We start from the raw sequence: 23624 nt of genomic DNA on the forward strand, positions 1-23624 counted from the left end.
ATATCTTAATTAAAATTCATTTAGACCCATAACTTGATTTTTTCCCCCTTACCTTAGTTACTTTTAAAACCTAGGTCTGAGTAAGTGCTCATATGCATTATATCTTTTAATTCATTTATTGATATTCAGATGGATTATAACATTAACAGATGGATAGTATATAATGTTAAAGATCCATAGGAAGACTCCTCTAGCCTGCTGGGTAGATCTTTTAGGGAGGATGTGAACAATAAGAACTTAGGACATGGAAGTATAGATAAGTTGGGATCTTAAATGAGTACCCATATCTGTGAGATCACTGATCCATTGAATTGCTGGAATATTAAAATATTAATATTTATTTAAAATAATATGATGAACCCATAACTGTGAGATCACTGATCTATTTAATTTCTGAAATTTTATTATTTGTTGAAAAATAATACAATGAACCCAAAAGGCAGACTATCTCTAAATCACTTATACTTGTTTTAGAATGAGTTTTTATTATCATTTTAATATTGTCATTTCTGGTATTTTGAGAATTGGAAAACCTTAAATAGTAATAATAGCTAGCTTTTATATGGTATTTTAGGTTTACAAAGTGCTTTACATGTTAGCTTGCTTGATCTTCCCATACAACACTATAAAAGAGTGTTATTTTTATCCTCAATTGATAGATAAGGAAACTGAGATAGAGGTTAAATTAATTGCCCAAGGTTATACAACTATTCTGTTTGAAGCAAAATTCAATTGTAGGACCATCTGAGCCCAAGTCCCACATTATAACCACTTAACCTGCCTACAGTATGATCTCTTTTTGAAGGAGTTAGAAAGTGATAAAACTTCTCCAATTCAGCCCATTGTACCCTCAGGGACCAGAATTTCATACAATTTAATTTACCATATCCTTTTTTTTTAAACTATATGTTTCACTGAGATTGCTCTATTTCAACCTATTTATAGGGTCACAACTGCAGATTTTGGAAATGGATAACACCATAAAATCATAGATTTAGAGATGGTCATTAAATCCAGTCTATTCAGAGAGTTTACAGAGAGGTAAACTGAGGCCCAAAGGGGTTAAGTAAGGTTAAAAAATACTTGAGTTTCCTTCAAGTTTCAGTTCAAACATCACTTATTCCATGAAGTCTTCCCTAATTTTCTTCCAATGGAAATACTTCTTTTCTTTTTCAGCTTGTTTAAATATTGTATCTATGTGTAGAGATTGATAGATATCAGAGCTATTTAAATATATGTCATATATTTCCCTTGTCAGATAGCAGAGACCATGTTTCATTTCCATTTATCTCTCTCCCAGAACCTAGCACCATATCTCACACATAATAGGGATTAAACTATGTATTTGTGATAATATTTAAAAAGAAAAATCCTTGAAATACAGTGCCTTGGAATTGGGGATTATTTCATTTTTGTTCATATGCATTTAATACAAAATTTTTATAATACATTTATTCAAATGTACATATATATTAATTCATATGTATTCCCAGTGCTTGGCATATTATAGATTTTTAATAAATATTTACTTGTTGATGGATTAATTGATTGATAAGCCAGGAACACCTATCTATACTGCAGTTCTGTAGGCTCACAAATTTCAAAGCTACTGTTTGTCAGGTTCCGTTGGAAGGGAAAAAAAATGATGCTCTGCTCCTTGCCCATTTGGATGTTGCTTCTTTGACACACTCCCCTAGGCTGCCAGAACCATTTACCATCTCAGAACAATTTGTTCACTTCACTCAGAAATTACAAATGTGTTTTGTCCAATAAACCTAAATATATTTTGTAGTAGTCATTTTTCTTAATGGAAGTGTTTTCCAGATGTTGCCCAAGTCTAGTCATCTGGGCTCTCTTCCAATAAATGTGGAAAGTTTGTTTTTATAGGTTGTCACTGTTGCTTTGGTCTAACCTTTGGACTAATTGGTTCATCCTAATATGTTTGCACCAATATATAAAGCATCCAGGACATCAGAGATACACACATGACACTTGCCCGGTGAGTAAAGAAGTCATTTTGCTTTATTGTTGAGTTCTAATTTTTCAACCCAGAAAGGAGATGCTTTATTGAAAGTTTTTGGATAATTTTTGCAGAGATAATAGTTCAGAAGTTTAGAAGTGTTCTAAGGAACATTTTTGTGGTATCCAACCTTCTGAAGGTTTTTTAAAAATTAAATAGTGTTAAAAATTTTTAAACAAAATTTGGGATGATAGAATCTTCTGTATTTATTGTAGTACATTTCTTGAAAACTACTTACTCATTTTTTAATCCAGGGACAATATGTAATAATTTAAAAAAACATTTTAAAATTTAAATCTAGAGTTACTCTAGTAACAAGATGAAATAATTTTAACCATTAAGTTATTTGGAAATGATTGAGGACAGGTTAAATTGAGATTATAATTTAAAGTTTTCATATCTGTGTTTTGGGGAGAATATTAGCAAATTTGAGCTTATTTTGACATGATGATAGCTTCATAGTAATAATAGCTTGACAATAACATTATTTTTATCCTATGTAATGTAATAAATCTAGATTATTTATAGTGTGGTGCTGTAAATTAGACATGATCATCTCCTCCAAAAAACTTAATTGCTTGTAGTGATTCAAGGCAATTCCAATAGACTTGGGATAGAAATGTCAATCACATCCAGAGAGAGACTATAATGAGTGAATGTGGATCGAAGCATAGTATTTTCATCTTTTTTGTTTGTTTGATAATTTTTTCTCGGGATTTTTCTCCTTTGGGTTTGATTTTTCTTGTATAGCATGACAATTATGTTAAAAAGGATTGCACATATTTAACCTATAACAGATTGCTTTCTTGGTATGGAAGGAGAAAAGGGAGGAAGGGAGAAAAATTTAGAATGCAAAGTTTTACAAAAATGAATGTTGAAATTTATATATGTATTTGGGAAAATAAAATACTATTTAAAAAATCTAATTATTTTTAGATGTCCATGATGACATATTTAAAGTCTTACAGTTTTACAGTGAAATGGCTTTTTAAAATGACTGAAGTCTTCATCTTGGAAGTAGAATAATGTAGTTCTTCAAGCTAGTCATTTAATAATTTGGTTTTGCTTTTCAGAGAAGATTCAATACCTGAAAAGAGTCATGGAATGGAAAATGCTTCCGATTCACCTGCTGGTGTTTTGTCTTTTCTTGATACAAGTTTCTTCTCAAGGTATCTTAATTAACAAAATTTTGAAAAGGTGTTTCTTTCTTGGCCTGAATCACTTAAATGGGGATTTTCACTTAAGAATTATTGCACAGTACTCTGTTAACAATATTGTGAAAACACAATTTACCATTTAAACAAAATTGTTGATTTTTTTTTTAGTTTTAGCACACTATAAATCTTAAGAACCATGTAAAAAGAATATATAAGCTTATGTTTATGGGGTGGGGAAAGGAGGAAGCAGAAGATGCTTTATATTTTACCATGGTTTCCACCCCCCCACATTTCAAGATATTTTTTCAGTACATAGAGGATAAGAGACAATATGGCATATTGTACAGGTGATAGGTATTAGAATCAAGAAAACTGGATTCAAGACCTATCTGCCATGCAATAGTTATAAGATCACGGGCAAGTCACTTCTGCATGCTCCAGACAATCCTCTAAGATTATAGGTGAGATAAAAATTTGTATAAGTGAAGTGGGCTTCCATGGTAGAACTTTACCACACTATGAAATCACAGGTCTATAACCCCCACCAAAAAAAAAAAAAAAAAAAGTAGGAGATGATACAGTTATTTAAGGATTAAATTAAACTAACCCTTCTTCCCTACCTGGTGGGTTAAAAAAAAACATAGTCTGACCAACTACTTGGAAGAAGTGGTTTGTGACCACAAGAAATATAACTGAAGCAATTGATTAAATAAGTAAAAAATTAAGTTGACTACTTTTAGCCAAAATAATGGTAAAAGAGTTTGACTAATATTCTTGTTGAATTAAATAAATGGACTTATTGTTTTGTTCTCAAGTCGATCTAGTTTAAGTGTGAGAAAGTGTTATGAATGATCATTATTGTTTTAATAAGATAGCATTGAACACACATGCATACACACACACACACACACACACACACACACACACACACAACAACAACAACAACAACAACTAGGGCTTGAAGGAATCTCAAAGGTCATTAAGCCCAAGACCAACCTCTTTATGGTAAAGATGAGGAGACTGAGGCTCAATGAGGTTAAATGATTTACACAGAAAAATAAGTAGAGAAATAGATTTTGAAAACTAGGTTATCAATCCAATGTCTTAAGTGTCATTGGACTGATTCTGTATCTGTATGCTTTTTTGATGGAGGGTTCTAGACTTGGGCTTCCACATTTTTCTTCACCCATTTGTAATTTACAGTCTTACAAAGTTGTCTGGGGCATTGAAAGATTGAGTGACTTGCCTTGAAACCATCAATCCTCAGTTCTCTGATTCCAAGAATAACACTTTGTCTACCCTGCCATATTTGCTCTGATCTAGATAAATATTATATATTATTCACTGAATAGAACACATATCTCAATGTATACATAGATTTGGTTGACATTAATAAAAGGTTTAAATATATGATTTATTTCTATTAAATGCCTCTTAAAATCATCAGACTTTTGAGAGCTGATTTCCCTCCCAAGGTGAACAATCTCAGAAGAAAAAAAAAAGATTGGAAACGTGAAATTAAATTCTTAATGTTGAATTGTTATAGTAAAATACTAAAATAAATGGCTAAATCCTGATTGTCAAAATGGGAATGGAGATTACTTGTGCTAGATATTGTCTCCATGATGTTTTTAAAAGCTAAACATCTCAGTGTCGGTGAACCTTTCTGATTATCATTTAAAATAAAATGAGAAATCTTTCCAGTTTATGTATTTTGACAACTTAGTACTAATTTCACATAAATTTCCAACATAGTAAAAGCTTTCTTCCTTCACTGTACTTTACTTTGCAATGATTAAACTAAAAAAACAAAAACTAATGTGATTAATAATGATAACATAAAAAAGATAGGACACATTTCCTTTCTGAGAATTGTTAATTTGTCTACTAAGCTAATTTTTCAGTTGTTACAAAGATCTACTACTCACACACAAATTTGTATAAATCACAGAGATGTACGTATGTGTATGCATATGCATATGTATACACATGTTTGCCTATTATGCTGAGAGTCATCCTAATCTATGTGATGTTTGTGGGTTTTGTTATTGGTGCTCTGGGTTCACTATCTTGGGTCTTTGTTAGCATGTTTCAGTCTCACTTTTTAGATCAAAAATAATTTTTCACTCTAGCAGATCAAAGTGACTGCTGCATAACCATGGCTATTTGTTTCAAGGAAATTATTAAGAGGCTTTTCTCGTTTGCTGCTTGATCACTGGAAGATAATTGTGCTTATGTCTTGTGGTTTTGTTGCCTCGTGTAGTTCTCTTTGTAACTCTTACTCCCATGTGTAGCTATACTTGTTGGAATTTGGCTATTTCTCATTCATTTACCTCTGAGTATGAGCATCTGAGAACCTTAAAGAGTTCAGTTCCCCACCTCAAGCTCATGTTGTAACAGGAGTTTCTGGGGGATGATCTGTTGCCACTACCAGAAAATATTTAAATGGGAACTAAAACAAAAAAATGTTTTTTTGTTTTTTTTTTTTCTGATCCTGATACAGGAACTGATGTTGGTCACAATGGCTGTCACAGGAACCCATGAATTCCTTTTTATGAAAAACAATTAAAATACCTAATCAGTGTATTCTCTCATTCCTAAGAATATGAGTATTTTCCTTCATATATTGGGATCCTTAGAATGAGAAAGTGATATTATTGTCAGACAATGGAATAGCAACCATAAATCTTTTCTACAGTATATTTTCCTTTTTCAATCCAATGGGCACATAGCAAAACCTACCCATTTCCCTATGTCCTATGCTTCTTCTCCCTGACCCTTTTTTTTTTTCCCATTGGATGTTTCCCTTGGTATCAAATCAGCTGGTTTGGTCATGTTTACACTAGTATTGTGTAATTTTAGATTTACCAAGCTGTGCAGGGAGATGTGGGGAAGGGTATACTAGAGATGCCGCCTGCAACTGTGATTATAACTGTCAATACTACATGGAGTGCTGTCCTGATTACAAGAAAGTCTGCACTGTGGGTAAGTTCTTAAGCCCAACAGGCCCTCTGGAAAGGAGCACTGTTTCCTGAGATCCCTCCCTGTGATCCTAGTCTCCTTGTTATTTTTGAATGGCTTCTATGTTTCATTTCATTGTTGTTTGTCTTTCCCTCCCCTTGCATAAATGTTGCATTGTTGTATCTGAAAATAGCACCAAAACCTTTAGACACAAAAATTGACTCTTATATAGAGTCTTAGGAAATCAACTTCCCATCCTCTCTTCTAGATGTGAGTAACATAGTTATGTATAGACTTTTTTTTTTTTTTTGTTACATGTAGAAATGTTACAATTGATAATAATTTTTGAGGATTTAGAATGTTTCATTTCTTCAAGTAGGGCTTAATCATTTGTACTTCAGGACATTCATGTAAAATATACATTATTCAAATGTTTAATATTAGCCATCAGATCTCTAAAGAACATTAAACTATAAACAAGATGGTACCCAAGATGGAACCTCAATTAAAGTTGAAATTAGAAGTTATTAGGTTGGAAATCAATAGTGGATAATATTGCTCCAAATAAAAATTAATTTTAAATCACTTTGTTTTGAGAATAAAATCAATTTAATATTCAATATATAGAAAATCACTATTGTAATTTGTTAAAGTAACATTTGCTTTTGAACTTAGATGTAAAGACTAACTTGAAAAGTAATTTGACAAAGATGTTTTTTTTTTTAAATGGACCCTAATTAGTCTAATTTTTTAAAAAAGAAATGATTTAAAATGGTAAAAATCACTTAAAACCATGTAAATACATGGCATGTAATTAAATCAGAATTTTTCAAACTTACTTAAATATTCCATATTCATTCCTTATGATACATATTAAATCCTATTATGAAGAATAGCATTACCACAGAAGTCTTTCCTTTATAACATAAAATCTGCAAGGCTAAACCAAAACCCATTTATATAGAGTAATATTTGATATTATATAATTTCACTACAATAATTGAGACAAATACTTAGAATTTATTGTAATGGAATATGACTTCTGATAGTCATAAAACTTATAGATGTGGTAGGACTACTTTGAGGAAGAGATAGTGAGAGAGGAAAATTTCACTTGGATAGCATCCTACACAAGTGATATCAAATTCAAACAGAAATGGTTCTATAATCTGTACATGAGAATCTCCACAAGCCATAAAATGCTTTGTTTTAAATGTAATATTATTTGTTTTGTTATATTTTTATTTGTTTTGCTAAATATTTTACAATTACATTTTAATTTGATACAGGCTGCACTTGAGAGTTTGGGGGGGGCCACATGTGGCCCTGAGACATATCTGACACCTCTGTCCTACAATGAAGGCATCCTAATTTACAAAATACCTCAAAACATCTTTTACATACAAAACAGGTGGTCTAAGTCCATACCAGAAACAGAATGAGACTCCTCTAGAGTTTCTAGTTAACTACTTTGTGTAGTTATTATTATGGCCATTAAGGCAATGGAGAGAAGAGACAGAGGAGACAAGTTCCTTTGCTTCCTGAGTCATAAGCAGAACTTTCCATAAGAATAATAGTATTAAGAGTGGTTATGTTCCCAGGAAAATGTCTAATTATCTACTTGAAACATAATGTCTCTGAACTATGGAATTACTTAAGGATTCAGAGGATAATGTTACATATTATAGTATTTCACAAAATCATAAGATTTTAGATTTAAAGCTGAAAGGGAAACCTTTTGGTTCAATCCCTTCATTTTATAGATGAGAAAATTGAGTCTTGGAGAAGTAAAGTGACTTGCCTAAAGTTGATCTTTGTTATTCCTTCTGGTAGAGAATCTATGACATCAGGAAGGTGATATCTTGACTTTCAGTGAGGCAGGGCCCTGCAAAGTCAATAGCCTCTCTCTCTTCTCCAAGATCATTTTGAGTCCAGAGGCAAGACACAGATCAAGATGACTGGAAATGACTTCATATGCAATGGGGAAACCTTGCCCTTTTTAAGCTAAGGTCTGTTCCAAATCTCAGTTTGTTTGAGGCAATACTCATTTCATGATTAAAGGCTATTTAAGAAGGCAAAAGATATCCTGTTTTGTCTATTTTAAAAAATCCCCAAACCAAAACGGAACACAAAAACAAACTGGGAGGGGAAGACCCTCAGAATTTCTGCTTAAGATAGAGACAATTGCCTAAGATCACAAAATTGGTAAATGGCAAAAGTAAGATGAGCTGTTGCTCTTTCTAGTATATAAAAAGGTTCCTTCCAATACAAATTTTTGTGGGCTAGTATGGGAACTTAACCACTAAAAAGAATTGTTTCTATGGGGAAATGCTTTAAAAAATCACAAATAAGCAATATGTAAATTTACTCTAGAATTCAAGTTGTGGAATACCTCAATGTATGACATTTATCTATCTACACACACACACACACACACACACACACACACACACAAACACAGATGTATAATTTTTTTTTTTTAATATTTTGCTCTGGTTAGAGCTTTCCTGTAAAGGTCGTTGCTTTGAGTCATTTGCCAGAGGGAGAGAATGTGACTGCGATGCTGCCTGTACAAAGTATGGCAAGTGCTGTCCAGATTATGAAAACTTCTGTGAAGAAAGTAAGTATCTACCACAGCTCCAGTCAAACACTTCCCAGCATTTGTCCATCTTTACATGTCATTATATATTGAATTTTGAGGTCAGCTATGGTCATTAATCAATGACTTCAGTTAAGGCAGCCAGTATCTAAACCTGATCATTTCAAGGCCATAATTTGGCCAAAATCTGTAATATTTAATAGGAAGTTTCTTTCACAAACAAGAATTTGAAGATAAAAACCATTTTCTAAATTATACTGATAGTATGCTAATAGTATTTATTTCATCAGTATATTATACAAATAGCATATTAATGATAATATATATAAAATAGTATTCTATACTAATAAAATAACAGCTCCAGTCCCTACCCCTAACCTTATTAAAACCTATTAAGGGTTTTGTTTAGGATAGAAAAATAACAATAATAACAGAATCTTAAATACCTGATTATGTCTCTTGCCAAGGTATTACTTGCAAAATCTCTTTCGGGAAAACAAGATAGTTTTGGGAAGTAAATAAAAAACACTTGCATAATCGTATCTTTTTTTCCTAAACATTCTTGAAACACCTGATAAGGGTGATCCCAATTCTTTGGAGGAGCAGAAAAAGATAGGAAAACTGCTAAGGCAGCAGAGTGCATGGGGAGATATTAGCTGGTCAGTGCTTTAATTGGAGCATATCCCAAAAATGATGGAGACAACACCCTCCTAATTAAACATTTTAGCTCAGAGCTCATGCAGCTATCAGAAGAACAGAGGGTGAGTAAGACCAACCTCACTCAGAACACTGGCATTTGTTTTGGCTCTTTGTCACACAAAATGAGGAGAGGAAGGGGGGATGGTGGTGGTGGTGAGGGGATGTGGAGAAATAAAACACCGAAGAGAAATCTCATAATTATATATAAATATATATGTGTGTATATTGTTCAAATCTGTGATGAGGGGGGAGTGGGGAACTCTCATTGTAGAAAACTATGTACTGAGGAAGATGGGCTACTCATATTTAAAATCATCTTATAGATCTGGAGAGATTTAGTGAATTTTGCACAGCTAATGTATGTGAGAAGCAAAACTTTAAGCCAGGCCTACCTGTCTCCAAAGCCAACCTTCTATCTGCTGTGCTAGGTAGTCAAATGCTTTACCCAATCAATCACCTTTATTCAAGGGAAAATATAATTCAGAAGGATAAATGGCTAATCCTCTCAGTTGTCTGGCTCGTAGGGTCTCACGTACACAATGTTCTAACTAAAGAAAAGGATATATGTGTGTCTTAAGAGTGGGGTTTACATCAGCTTGGGAAAGTATATTTGTTTGATAATAGAGACTGATCCAAATTTGGAAGGGTCCTTAGATTTCTTCTAGACCACTCCTCTATTTCTATGTTTGAGTAAACTGAGGCTCAGTGAAATGACTCATCCAGAGTCATGCAGGCAGCAAGAACATGATAGAGTAAGGATCCAAAGTCAGGTCCTGAGATTGCTAAATTCATGGCTCTTTTCATTACATCCCACCACAGAAATGGTTTAGAGTAACTACTTTCAGAAGTGACCCAATTACTAATGTTTGCAGACTAGATACTTAGGAATCCACATGGACTTGTTTGTAGGAACATTTGCTCACATAATCAGATATATTTTTAACTAGAAGTGACAGATGTATTCAAAATGAAAAGGAATCCATGTATGACTAAATTTACTCTTAACAGTTAAATAGTTTTGATAATTATATGCATTGTGAGATTAGCACTAACTGATTGATCTTGTTTGTTTTTAGTACATAATCCAACGACACCACCACCATCTCCAAAAACTCCTCGGCCACCTCCAAAAACTCCTCGGCCATCTCCAGAAGCTCCTCAAACTGTCAAATCAACAACTAAACGTTCCCCCAAAACTCCCAAGAAGAGGACCCCTGACAAAGTGGTAGAATCAGAGGAAATAACAGAAGGTAGGAAGAAGATAACTGTGACAAATGGAAGTTTTTCTTAAGTAAATATATAACATATGCAGATGGTGGACTAGTGTTAGCACTTAATCATAGGACTGTGAAAAGTTACAAACATTCAGACACAATAAAAGACTGATTAATTTGTATGGGAAAAAATAGCTACATATATAGCTTTTAAAATTTACAAGGCACTTATAAATATCTCATTTAGTAAATAATTTTACAGAACAGAAAACTGGGAAAATAGTAATATGACTTGTCTAGGTCCCAGAAGCTCTCCAATGTCTAAAGTAGGACTTAAACTTAGTTTCAGCACTCTAGCCATTGAGCCACCCATCTGTCTCTATTGAAAATGAACAATTTAAAATTTAAAACAAATTTCTCTCTTTTTTTAAAGAGTAGGTAAGATAAAAGCATAATCATTGATCTCTCTTTGGTTTCCCAAACCCAGGATTGAAAATAGGCATAAATCAGTATGATCTAAAGCTTCACTTAAGTATGCCCTCAATTTGGCTTCTAAAAATGTTGTACTTTGGAAGAGTATTGGCAAGGATGGGATGTGGGAGAGAAATTGATTCAACCAATATCAGTCTGATGCTCTTCTTTCATGACTCTGAAGTGTGTCCTATCATGTGCAAGGGAATTCTTAATGAGCGCTTTTAATCAAAAAAGATCTGACTCCATTCTTGTTTCACTGGAACTGGATGGACTACTGTGGAAAAGTTACAGTTCACACAATCCACTTCTTTATTTAATTACAGAACATTCTATTTCTGAAAATCAGGAATCCTCCTCTTCCTCTTCTTCTTCCTCTTCAACTGTTCGGAAAACCAAGTCTTCTAAAAATTCAGCTGCTAATTCAGCACCCAAGAAGAAACCCAAAGGTTTGAGCATTGATACAGATCAAATACTATATCAATGCTAAATTAAGATTTGATAACTTGAAAATATTGGGTGGAGGCAGTAGAATTTGGTGATTATTATTTTTTTTAAGTTGGGGAAGGGACAATAACCATGTAATACTGTTTCAGAAGATTTTTGGAAATTATGTTTGAATAAAATTAGAAAACAGGCCAAGATAAAGATCCTAGAGGAAATTAATGACTAATCTCTTATAGCAAATTAACAAAAACAATGAATTTTCCAATCCAATTCAATCCAATTCTTAATGTTTGTTATATACAAGGTATTGGAGATATAAGAATAGAAGAAAAACAGTTCTTTTCCTTGGAATACATATATTACACATACATATAAATACATAGCTTTATTTTTTTGGCTGTTAAATTTAAAACTGCACTAAATATTTGGGGATGTTATACACACACACACACACACACACACACACACACACACACACACACACATATATATGGATTGCCTATATATATGTGAACACACACGCACAGAAGTAGGTACTAATTAGTAGAAATAATGAATCCCTTGAAATGCATTCAAATTTATACTATTTGAACTTATAATTCTGTAAAATATGGTAGTGGCCAGCCCAATGGAAATATTGAAATCTATAGTGTGAATTCAAATAATGCAACTATTTGAAGAGATTTAGTATTTCCATTCTTTGGGAGTGTGTGTGTGTGTGTGTGTGTGTGTGTGTGTATGCTTGGTTCAGCAATGAATCCTTTACAAGGAAGAGATGGCATCTGTTCTGAGCCTTCAGAAAGCTGGAGAGGGAATGAACTCCAGCCTAAACAAAAACATGGAGGCCAGAGAAAGAATGCTGCATTCCATGAAAAGCAATTAGGCCAGTTTGGATGGAATACAGTCCATAAGGGGGAATATTTGAAATAAACCTGAAAAGGCTGGCTGGAACCAGGGTTTGGCTTTTTTTTTTTTTTTTTTGTCTTCAAGATGAGAGGGAAAGTTTTTATGAGTGGGAGTAATGTGGTCAGATTTTACTTTCAGAAATTTTTGGCAGTGGTGTAGAGGACAGAGTGGTAAATAGGAGTCCAGTTAGAAGGCTGTTGCAACAATCTAAGAAAGAAATGATAAGAACTTGAAGTAGGGCTAGAAGTAAAGGAAAAGGGTATGGATGTGTGACATGTTATAGAAGTAGAATTGACCATACTTAGCAACTAAATCGATACCAGGAGTAGAAGGGATGAGGGGAGGATTATTCTTACTAGCTCTTATAATCTCTCTTTTCTTTAAGTCCCAAATCTCACCCACCATTCCTCACTCTATTCACTCCCCTTACTCTTTTTTCTGATGCCTATATACATATATCTTCCCACTTATATATATGTATATATGTCTTCCCACTCAGTCTTTGCACATATAATTTATTCTCTCCTGTCTGGTGCTCCTGGGCTCCTTGATCTCTCTGCTAACTGAGTTGGCTATAGTGTTCTCGCATCTATTCCATATTTACCTCAGGGGTATTCCCCACATTACCTGAAGTTATAAATGTCTTGAGGAAAACTGATGGGGAATACAACTTTTTGTTTTGTTTTGTTTTTGTTTTTACTGCAGAAATCTATATTAGATTCCATATATGTAAGAACAGTAGAGAAAGAATAGAGAAGAAAGAAAAGTAGAGAAAGAATAACAGCTCCTATGCATATGTACACAGGAAGAAAGAACTGGGGCTGAGACAATTGTGTTTCTTGAGATACCAGAGAAGGGAACTGGGATTATAGGATGATAAGAGTGAGAGAACAAATTGGAGAAGAGAAATAAAGTGAAGAAACATTTGGGAAAGAAGAATAATGGTATCAGAAGGGATGGGCATACCCATTTTCCCTGAAATTCCATAAATTGCCCCCTCTATAATGATAATATATTTTTCTTATGCTTTTTACCCTTTACATTTTTCTCTCTATTGATATAGATGATAGCATTGTGAGGAAGGGAATACAGGTAGTTAGATCCATTTTTTTAGATGGAAACTGAAGCCCCAAGAAGTTACAGAATTTGACCAAAATCACACAACTAGTAAGTGAGAGAGGCAGGACCTGTATGTGAAAGCAATGCAAGAACCATTCAGAGAATAACTTGATATGTGCATTTTTCCATAGAAAAGAAGAAGAGAAACCCTAAAGATAAGCCTACTCCAGCACCTCCAGTTGTGGAGGACACAGGAAGTGGATTAGACAATGTACCTTCCAAGCCCACTGTTGCTCCTGACACTACCTCCCGGCCCACTCAAGTCACCACAACCCTCAAAGTGACAACAGCAGCACCTCCAACAGCTTCCAAGGAAAGTAATAAGGTCACATCAAAAGAGACATCGGCATCTGAAAAGGAGACATCCACAGCTGCTAAAGAGACAACAATTGTAACCAGAGAGGTGACTAGTTCAGATAAACAGACCTCAACTACAGCTAAAGAGGCAACTACTTCAGCAAAAGAAACACTGACTACAGAGACTACAACAGCTGCTAAAGATGCTAAGCCCACAGCCAAGAACCCTGAGCCTACACCTGAGGACCCTAAGCCTACACCCAAAGACCCCAAACCTACACCTGAGGACCCTAAGCCTACACCCAAAGACCCCAAACCTACACCTGAGGACCCTAAGCCTACACCCAAAGACCCCAAACCTACACCTGAGGACCCTAAACCTACACCCAAAGACCCCAAACCTACACCTGAGGACCCTAAACCTACACCCAAAGACCCCAAACCTACACCTGAGGACCCTAAGCCTACACCCAAAGACCCCAAGCCTACACCTGAGGACCCTAAGCCTACACCCAAAGACCCCAAACCTACACCTGAGGACCCTAAGCCTACACCCAAAGACCCCAAACCTACACCTGAGGACCCTAAGCCTACACCCAAAGACCCCAAACCTACACCTGAGGACCCTAAGCCTACACCCAAAGACCCCAAACCTACACCTGAGGACCCTAACCCTACACCCAAAGACCCCAAGCCTACACCTGAGGACCCTAAGCCTACACCCAAAGACCCCAAGCCTACACCTGAGGACCCTAAGCCTACACCCAAAGACCCCAAACCTACACCTGAGGACCCTAAGCCTACACCCAAAGACCCCAAACCTACACCTGAGGACCCTAAGCCTACACCCAAAGACCCCAAACCTACACCTGAGGACCCTAAGCCTACACCCAAAGACCCCAAGCCTACACCTGAGGACCCTAAGCCTACACCCAAAGACCCCAAACCTACACCTGAGGACCCTAAGCCTACACCCAAAGACCCCAAACCTACACCTGAGGATCCTAAACCCACACCCAAAGATCCTAAACCTACATCTGAAGACCCTAAGCCTACACCTGAAGACCCTAAGCCCACACCCAAAGATTCCAAACCTACACCTGAAGACCCTAAACCCACACCTGAGGACCCTAAATCTACACCTGAGGACCCTAAACCCACACCTAAAGATCCCAAACCTACACCTGAAGACCCTAAACCTACACCTGAGGACACTAAGCCCACACCAGAAGATACAACTTCTGTACCTACTACACCTGAAGTGACTACAATTTCTAAGGCTAAAACAACTGAAAAAGCTACACCTGCTACTCCAAAAGTTACAACTGTCCCCCCAAAGGTGACAAGTACAACCACTAAAGTGACAACCAGAGCAGTCACTTCACCGAAAGTGACAACTAAAGTGACAACTACTACAGCTAAAGCAACAACTACTGCCACCAAAGTGACAACGACTACTGCTAAAGAGAAAACTACCACAGCTAAAGAGAAAACTACTTCATCAGATGAGAAAACTAAAGTGACAACTCCCACCCCTAAAAAGCCAGCTCCTAAAGTGACGACTACTGCCTCCAAAGTGACAACCACCACAACCAAAGAAACAACTACTGTTCCAGATGAGACGACTACTGCCCCCAAAGTGACACCAAAGCCTAAAACGACAACTACTGTCCCTAAAGCGACCACACCCAAACCTATAAAGACAACCACTAAGACAAAAGAGACAACCACAAAAGCCAAGGAAACGACCATTGTAACTAAAGAAACAGCTACTCCTTTGGCTCCAACTCCAGATCCTAAAGTAACTAAGAAGCCTACAGCTGCACCTCAGAAACCAGAAACTACATCTAAAATCACAACTACAAGTGAAAAGACAACTACCCTGAAGACATCAACAGTCACTGATCTGAATTCTACGCCGCTGGTGGAGGCTACCCCTCAAACTACTCCTGGACCCAACAGAAGGCCAAACTCAGAAATGACAACTTCTCTTACTATCACAGAAGTCACTCCAAAGAATGAAGGTTTGAATATTTTTGAGCAGGAGAAGCCTTATCTGAATCCTAGACCTCCTGTGTTTTTTCCAATAGGTATCCCAGGTTCTAACATATATGTAGAAAGAAGACCCAGTCAAGAGTTTAGTAACACCCCGATGCTTTCAGGTAATTTAAACAGTTTGATATTCTTCTCTATTCTGAATATAATGATATGTCTATTAAATTATATTATTTGAAATGGTTAGTTTTCAACATCAGAAAAATACACATTCAGTCAGACTAGCCATAAGGATCAAAAGAAAAATGGTAAGGTAGAACATCTGGAAGTGTTTAATCTTGTTATCTTTGATAGATTTTGATTTGTCTAGGCTACTTCTAGAGATTTTTACCTGAGACTAGAAGATGGTTATTTTTAGGTTATTTTTTAAAAGAATTAGGAAACTGGTAATCATATTTTGGTACTTTGTTTTTTATAGGAAACATTTGAGAGTAAATTATGTAACTAAGAGTTTAATACTTTGTCTAATTTAAAATAGTTAAACAAGCAAGTAAACAAAAAAAAAAAAATATAAGCTCACCAAAACTCCAAAAAGATATTTCAAAAAGTTTGTTACATAGGCACAAAGACAGTTCAGAAGATAATTTCAGTGGTCTTGAATTGAAGAACCCTGATTTTCTACCAGCCATTCCTGAGATGTTTCTGGTATCTTGAAGCTATTCACATTCGAAATGTTTCTTTAGGTAGGCAAGAATCATCAGTTTTTTGAAACCAAGGCACTAACTACTACAATGACCATTCAAATGAGCCAAGAAAGTTCATTATGAATAATTCTCTTTAAGACATATATACTTTTGGAGGCAGCTAGGTGGCACAGCGGATAGAGCACCAGCCCTGAATTCAGGAGAACCAGAGTTCAAATCTGATCTCAGACACTTAACACTTCCTAGCTGTGTGACCCTGGGCAAGTCACTTAACCCCAAGACATATATACTTTTTTCATACTGTCCAAAAAAGTTTTAATTTTAGTCTAAAGATTCTCCTATAAACATTTCATCTCTTGATAAAATATTTTTGAAAACTTCAATCTTACCATAAAGGTGAAAAGAAAATGTTTTCAATACTTAAAATAATAATAAGGATTCCTAACCTTGACTTTTTATCTTATGCATCATTGTCCTTATTCTCTAGTAAATGCTTCACAAGACATTTACTCACCATTGTGGGAACTTTCCTCTAGAGGTCTCTAGATATTATATGGGTATTACTGGTCATACAGCTTTTCTCTTTTAAGCACTCTCCTCATTTCCCCTTGTTTTAACAATCCCACTCCACTTAGTTACTTTCTAATTCGAGTTCTGAGAAGAAAAATTAAATCATACCTGTCATTTCTTGCAAGAACATCTGAACGCCTTATTCTAATTATCCTTCTCTATGACTTTCCTTTCCAAAACAATACTTCAGGCTACCTCTCTCCTGTGTGTGCTATTTTCTTCTATGAGAATGTAAAATCCTTGAAGGTAAACTATTTTGGTTACTTGTATTTTTAGCACTAGGACTTAACCATGACGCCTGGTACACAATAGGATATAGACTGATTTAATTATTTCACTGGAATAACTCCCTGTAAGAGAATAAAGGTTTGCACTTTTGTTGCAGCTAGAGAATGCTTTAGAGTAGAAATGGTCCATAGCCAATGAGTTGAGTTCTTGTACAATTTCTTTCTCCTATGTCATGCTGCTTCCAAAAAGTCCTTAATCTGTTTTTGTTTCATCCATTTATTCATTCATTTGTCTTAGCTCTATTTGACTTCCTTTTGTAGTCATAATTTTTTTTTAAAAATCTCTTTAGTGCGACTTTTTGCATATATTTCTTCACTGGTAATGTATTTACTCTAAAACCTGTTCCTTATTGCCTTAGAATAACCTATAATTATGATTCTTCAGAGATGGTGTTATTTCATGTCTCACATTGAAAATTTGTTGGGTTTAAAAAATGTTTTTGTTTGTTTGTTTGTTTCAGGGAAAATCCTAGAATCTTTCAAAAGCAATGCAAAATTTCCCAAATGTAATCTACTCTATTTTAATTCCTTTTCAATTCTGAACTTAATTTATTGTCCATCTGCAGAATTGAAAAACAAAAATAAAAACAAAAACAAAATAAAGATTTTCCACACTGGGTTAAAGTTTCCTCATAGCATCACAAAGCTTTTAGACTTGGATTCAGAAATCATCTGGAAGTCCAACATGCTCATTCACTGGAGGAAATTGAAGCCTAGGAGTTATTTGTCCAAGGCCACATATTCAGAACCCATCCGACTATATTTAAATTTCATGAAAAAGCTTTTTAAAAAATCTTGTTCTGTTAAATATATGATCATCTTATCATCTTTGAATCCCAATCCCATCCCTTCTGGTTTGAATTATGTTATCTTAAAGCAGAAATTAGGATTTAAAAAAAACCTCCCCCCAAAAAAACAAATCACTGTATGTAGTACAATCTAGAGTAATGAAAAAAAAAGTTTTTTATATTATCTTTCCCTTCTCCATCCCATTCTCCTACCAATATATACTTTATACTAATTATTTCAGATGAGACTAACTTATGCAATGGGAAGCCAGTAGACGGACTGACTACTTTGCGCAATGGGACACTAGTTGCATTTAGAGGTGAGTTGAACATAAAATAAATAAATAAATAAAATCTCTTCTTTTGACTTTGTGCCATTTATGAGAATACCACAGCTGTGAAATATTGTCTTTGTGGCGGGAATGAGATGTTGAATCTACTCATGATGCTGCCAGTCTGGGACTTGATACTGTCTTTGTAAAATATGTTGTTTGAAAAATGTGGTTGCTTACCCAAAGCCTGAAGAGTGTGTGTGTGTGTGTGTGTGTGTGTGTGTGTGTGTGTGTATATATATACACATATACATATATATATAAATAAGGCAGGAAGGGAAGTAGATGAGTTGTCCAAGATCACTAGATGGTTGCAACAAATTTCAATTCTATCATAATCTTTATTCCATTTATTTGCATCTCAGTGCTTGCTTCACAAATCCATTAGTTTTTCTGATCTGAGTACTCTTTTCTTCTACACAGGCTGCAACTCTACTATACTTTATTAGACATTCTAAGTGAATCGAAGTGACTAAAAATGCCATCACCTTGTGTCCAACCTTTCCTTGGACACTGACATAAGACTGCTGACAGGATGACACTCAAAGCCTTGCTAATTTGGTAGAAACTTGCTAGGCTTGAGCTCTGTAGGCATTGCTTCCAAGGACTCAGGATCACCTCCATATCGTGATAGAGGTGGACTTTAAGGAAGAATACATATTATAGCATCAGATTATTTGAAATCGAGATTTTAACTTTCAATCCTTTTCTAAAAACCCTTCAAACTCATTTCTTGACAATTTTTTAAAAAGCCTTTTATTTTCAAAACACATGCATAGCTTTCAACATTCACCCTTGTAAAACCTTGGTGTTCCAATTTTTTTTCCTTCCCATCTCCTCCCCAGATGGCAAGTAATCCAATATATATATATATATTTCTATACTATTTCCACAATTATCATGCTACAGATTAAAAAGGGAAAAAAATATAACAAAAAGCAAGCAAACAACAAAAAAAAGAAGTGAGTGTAGATGGCTCTCTCCATCACAAGACTATTGAACTGGCCCGAATCACTTTGCTATTAAAAAGAGCTGCATCTTGAAAAATCTTAATAGCTATCCTAGTATTGTTTTGAAAATGTTAGGAATTTCACACTGGACAACAATCCTGAATAGTGCTAATACTGTTTATTCATATATTGATTTACTTTTTTTCCAAAATGTTTTTGTGCATATAAGGGTGGCTTCCTTGAAGGAGTTCTAATTATAAACTGGCCTTTGTGATAAAACTAAATGACCGTTTATTCTTGTATTACATCTTTAGGTCATTATTTCTGGTTATTGAATCCATTCACTCCACCATCACCAGCTCGGAGAATTACTGATGTTTGGGGCATTCCTTCTCCCATTGACACTGTTTTTACTAGATGTAACTGTGAAGGAAAAACTTTCTTTTTTAAGGTGAGGAAACTAACTTAACAAAGGAAAAAAAGCAGTGGTAATTTTATTCACTGATGTATTATTGGTCATAAGGGTTCAAAAAGATAGGTTCATGTGAAGCAACACAGAACAATCCTACATATGTTCTTGTTAATGGATATTTAATGAATGGAACAACAGTATTAAGATTACCCACAGTTAATACATTTTCTTTCTCCTCTGATTTATAAAAAGATGAATTGCATCTGTAAGCACAGAATTCAATTTAATCGTTTAGTAGACAAATATTTAATGATTAATCAGTTTAGCCTACTCCTTACCAATAACTGAAAACCCTCTACCCCTTAGTAGCATGCTCTCATGAGTTTCAATAGTCAAAAATAAGCAAAAAATAATGTTAGCTGTAAAATTTTTGATAATGGGCCTCTTTAAGCTTAGTGAGGTTGCTCCTCAAATGGAATATATTCACTGGACTCATACTGGACTGTTTATCTAGCTTGGTATGAATTTGTGCCTGTCCTTTCATCCACTCTTTATTCATGTCAAATTAATATGCTACCTATTCCCCATACAGTCTATCTCTTCTTTTGGTCCCTTTGCATAAATGCATCAGATCCAGAATATATTCCCTTAACTCCATTTTACTGAATCCCTAACAACTCAGCTGCTACTTCCTAAATGAGACCTTTCCTGACACAAACCTCTCCATATTATGAAGTACAAGATTTGCTCTTGATGTTTGTTTTAACATTATATTTATTTGTTCAGATAGATTCATTCACAGAATGAAAATTCTGAGACTTTCTCTTGATACTTGTTTTAACATTACATTTATTTGTTCACAGACACATTATTAATTCATATAATGCAATCTCCCTTAAGGCAGGAAACTGAAAGCACTTTAAGTTGAGGCGTTTATGCTTTGTAAAGGACATTAGATTTCAATACCTTGGCTCCTTATTACTTGTTTGCCTTTGGACAAGATACTTAATTTGGTTTCTCTATCAGTAAAATGAGAGGAGATTCTTCCAGGTTAGGTCGATGGTTCTGTGATTCTAAATGAATTTAAATTAGCTTAGGAGTAGAAGATAACTTACAAAAATTATTTTCCATTGAGTTAAAGGTTGTACCTTAAACTTAATATAGGAAATATTTATTAAACTCTCTCCCTTTCTCCCTCTCCCTCCCCGAATCTACTAAATCTTTTGTTTTACATATTAGGATTCTCAATACTGGCGGTTCACCAATGATGTAAAAGATCCAGGTTATCCTAAACCAATTGCTAAAGGATTTGGAGGTCTAAATGGGAAAATAGTTGCAGCTCTATCAATAGCAAAATACAAAAACAGGCCAGAATCTGTGTATTTTTTCAAGAGAGGTATGTAGCATTCAAATTATCTGCATATTTAATTATGACAATTTCAAGATTTGTACATAAGTCAACATACTTAGCTAAAACTTGGCCAGGAAAACACTCATCTATTTAGTGTCTGTGTTAATTACTAGGTTTACTGGTATCAAAGATATTTTTTTGGCTACAACTGCCTCATTGATAGAGGGAGTACTGGCCTGGGAGTCACAGGATTGGGTTCTAGTGCCCTAAATTTGCTCTCTACTAGTAATTTGCTGCCTTATCTTTGTAAAGTTACACAACATTTTTAGGCTTCAATTTTTCTGATTCACAAATTGAAGGGGCTAAATTAGTTGAACCAGAAGTTCCTCTTTGCTAATTAGTTTAATAATTACTGATTTTACTGTAATGCCTCTTGAAATAAATTTTTTGGTGCTTAAAACATAAAAAACTTGAATAAACCAGTTCATACTTTGAAAGCTACTTTTAACTTTTTCTTTCTTATTTGAACAACTTTCACAATGTAATCTATTTTCATATTAGGTGGCACCATTCAGCAGTACACTTACCAACAGGAACCAGTTAAAAAGTGTTCTGGAAGAAGATCCTCTATAAACTATTCAGTTTATGGAGAACCCACCCAAGTCAGAAGGCGACGCTATGAACGGGCTATCATTCCCTCCCAAACACACACCATCAGAATAAGCTATTCACCTGTCAGAGTTACTTATCAAAAAGGTAAACCACACATTTTTTTTACATGTATTAGGAATTAAAGTTTAAGTGATTGTCATTTCAGATTTGATTGATGTTAAATGATTTGGCTTCATAAAATAAAGCTATGTGTAAACACCTAAGTAGTTTAAATTGGGGGAAGTCTAGAATTTAAATTAACGTCACTATTTGAGTTACTGGGTACAAGGCCTTTATTCCAAGAAATTACCCCAAAGCTAAGTGATATATTCTATCTCACTTTTAAAAAATGTGTCACACACAGGTTTCCTTCATAATGAAGTTAAATTGAATACAATGTGGAGAGGCCTTCCAAACATGGTTACCTCAGCTATAGCACTGCCTAACATTAGGAAACCCGATGGTTATGATTACTATGCTTTTTCTAAAGGTAAGTGATTAAGATAAATTTTAATAGCTATCTGAGCTATTTAACCATGAATAATTGAAAGACCACTATAGACTTGATGATTACAGTTAAAATCTTTGCAATAATCACTTAAATTCAATTTAGGTATAAAGATTTGTATCCTCTCATTACTGAGCTTAGAACTAGGTAAAGTTAAATAAGAGTAATAATTTAAGTAAAATTTTGTAGCTTCAACCTGACATTTGTGATGTTTCCCGCAAGCTTTAAAATACAGAATATATCAATTTAAGTTTACTAAATTCATTTAATTAGCCCAAGAATTTTCTTCCAGTGTTTCATTATTTTATAGATAGTGTGGATTTTGTGGATTTTATAGATTAGTGTAGATATTTTTTTTTGGAGCGAGGTAGGTTGAATAATTTAACAAATGACATGTAAATGAACTTTAAAAGGATTTCATTTGTTGGTTTAGAATAAGAATTGGGCTTCAACTCCTAGCTCTTTCACTTACTCTCTGAAGGAAGTTGGGAATGTCACTTAAATCCATCTGGGCCTCAAGTTTCTCATCTATAAAGTGACAAAGTTGGACCAGATGGACCACAGTAGTATACAACCATCCAGGGATGGACCATAGTTGTATATGACTCTTAATAGTTTTGAAAAATACTCATTTAGAAATTATTAGCAATATCATATCTGAAATATAGTGAAAGCTCGTATTTCAAATTATTATGTGTCTTATCCGTTAGAAAATTTGAATGTTCAAATGGGAGGAAAGGATATAGTGGAATAATAAAAGCAAATTATTCTCATTTCATCGAAATTTTTTTTCTTTTAATCTAGATCGATATTACAATATTGATGTGCCTAGCAGAACAGCAAACTTAATCACCACCCGTTCCGGACAGACATTATCCAATGTTTGGTATAAATGTCCTTAAGCCTGATTTTAAAAGAAGATATGAAAAATTTAAAGAAAAGAATATTTTGACATGGAAATTTTTATTAATAAAGATGATGAAATGTGTGCATACCAATTTAAGTACAAAGCAGTTTTAACCTCATTAAACATTACACTAAAACAGTAGCAGATTCAACAATCTATTCACAATTACAATAATAGTTTACAAAGCTTTTAATTAATATTTCCTCTGTTTAGTCCTCCTCTGCCTCCCATTGCATGAGTCACACCTGTAGCAGGAAAAATGAGAAGCAAATATAAATG

The 23624-nt window shown here is 34.6% G+C and overlaps 2 protein-coding genes across 7 annotated transcripts in view; one reads left to right on the forward strand and one right to left on the reverse strand.

Moving 5' to 3' along the window:
* The first annotated feature begins 1912 nt into the window (after nt 1-1912).
* Nucleotides 1913-23436, forward strand: PRG4 (proteoglycan 4). 5 transcript variants are annotated; one of them, XM_074308598.1, is made up of 14 exons: nt 1914-1999; nt 3094-3189; nt 6040-6162; nt 8639-8758; nt 10513-10686; nt 11448-11570; nt 13725-14549; nt 14592-16052; nt 18477-18554; nt 19831-19967; nt 21168-21324; nt 21841-22035; nt 22295-22420; nt 23243-23436. In XM_074308598.1, exons 2-14 carry the CDS (start codon nt 3120-3122, stop codon nt 23338-23340), a joined length of 3687 nt encoding a protein of 1228 aa, XP_074164699.1. In that variant the 5' UTR covers nt 1914-1999; nt 3094-3119; the 3' UTR covers nt 23341-23436. The 5 variants fall into 5 exon arrangements, with proteins under 5 accessions (XP_074164701.1, XP_074164699.1, XP_074164698.1 ...); XM_074308597.1 differs by having other exon boundaries at nt 13725-16052; XM_074308600.1 differs by lacking the exon at nt 6040-6162 and having other exon boundaries at nt 1913-1999; nt 13725-16052.
* Nucleotides 23385-23624, reverse strand: part of TPR (translocated promoter region, nuclear basket protein) — a 60712-nt gene continuing 60472 nt past the window's right edge. For both annotated transcript variants that reach the window (XM_074308596.1, XM_074308595.1), the window contains one exon: nt 23385-23590. In XM_074308596.1, coding sequence (XP_074164697.1) covers nt 23535-23590 — 56 coding nt within the window. In that variant the 3' untranslated portion in view covers nt 23385-23534. The remainder of the gene's footprint in view (nt 23591-23624) is intronic.

This window comes from Sminthopsis crassicaudata, chromosome 4, assembly GCF_048593235.1.
Source record: "Sminthopsis crassicaudata isolate SCR6 chromosome 4, ASM4859323v1, whole genome shotgun sequence".
Classification (NCBI taxonomy): Eukaryota; Metazoa; Chordata; class Mammalia; order Dasyuromorphia; family Dasyuridae; genus Sminthopsis; species Sminthopsis crassicaudata.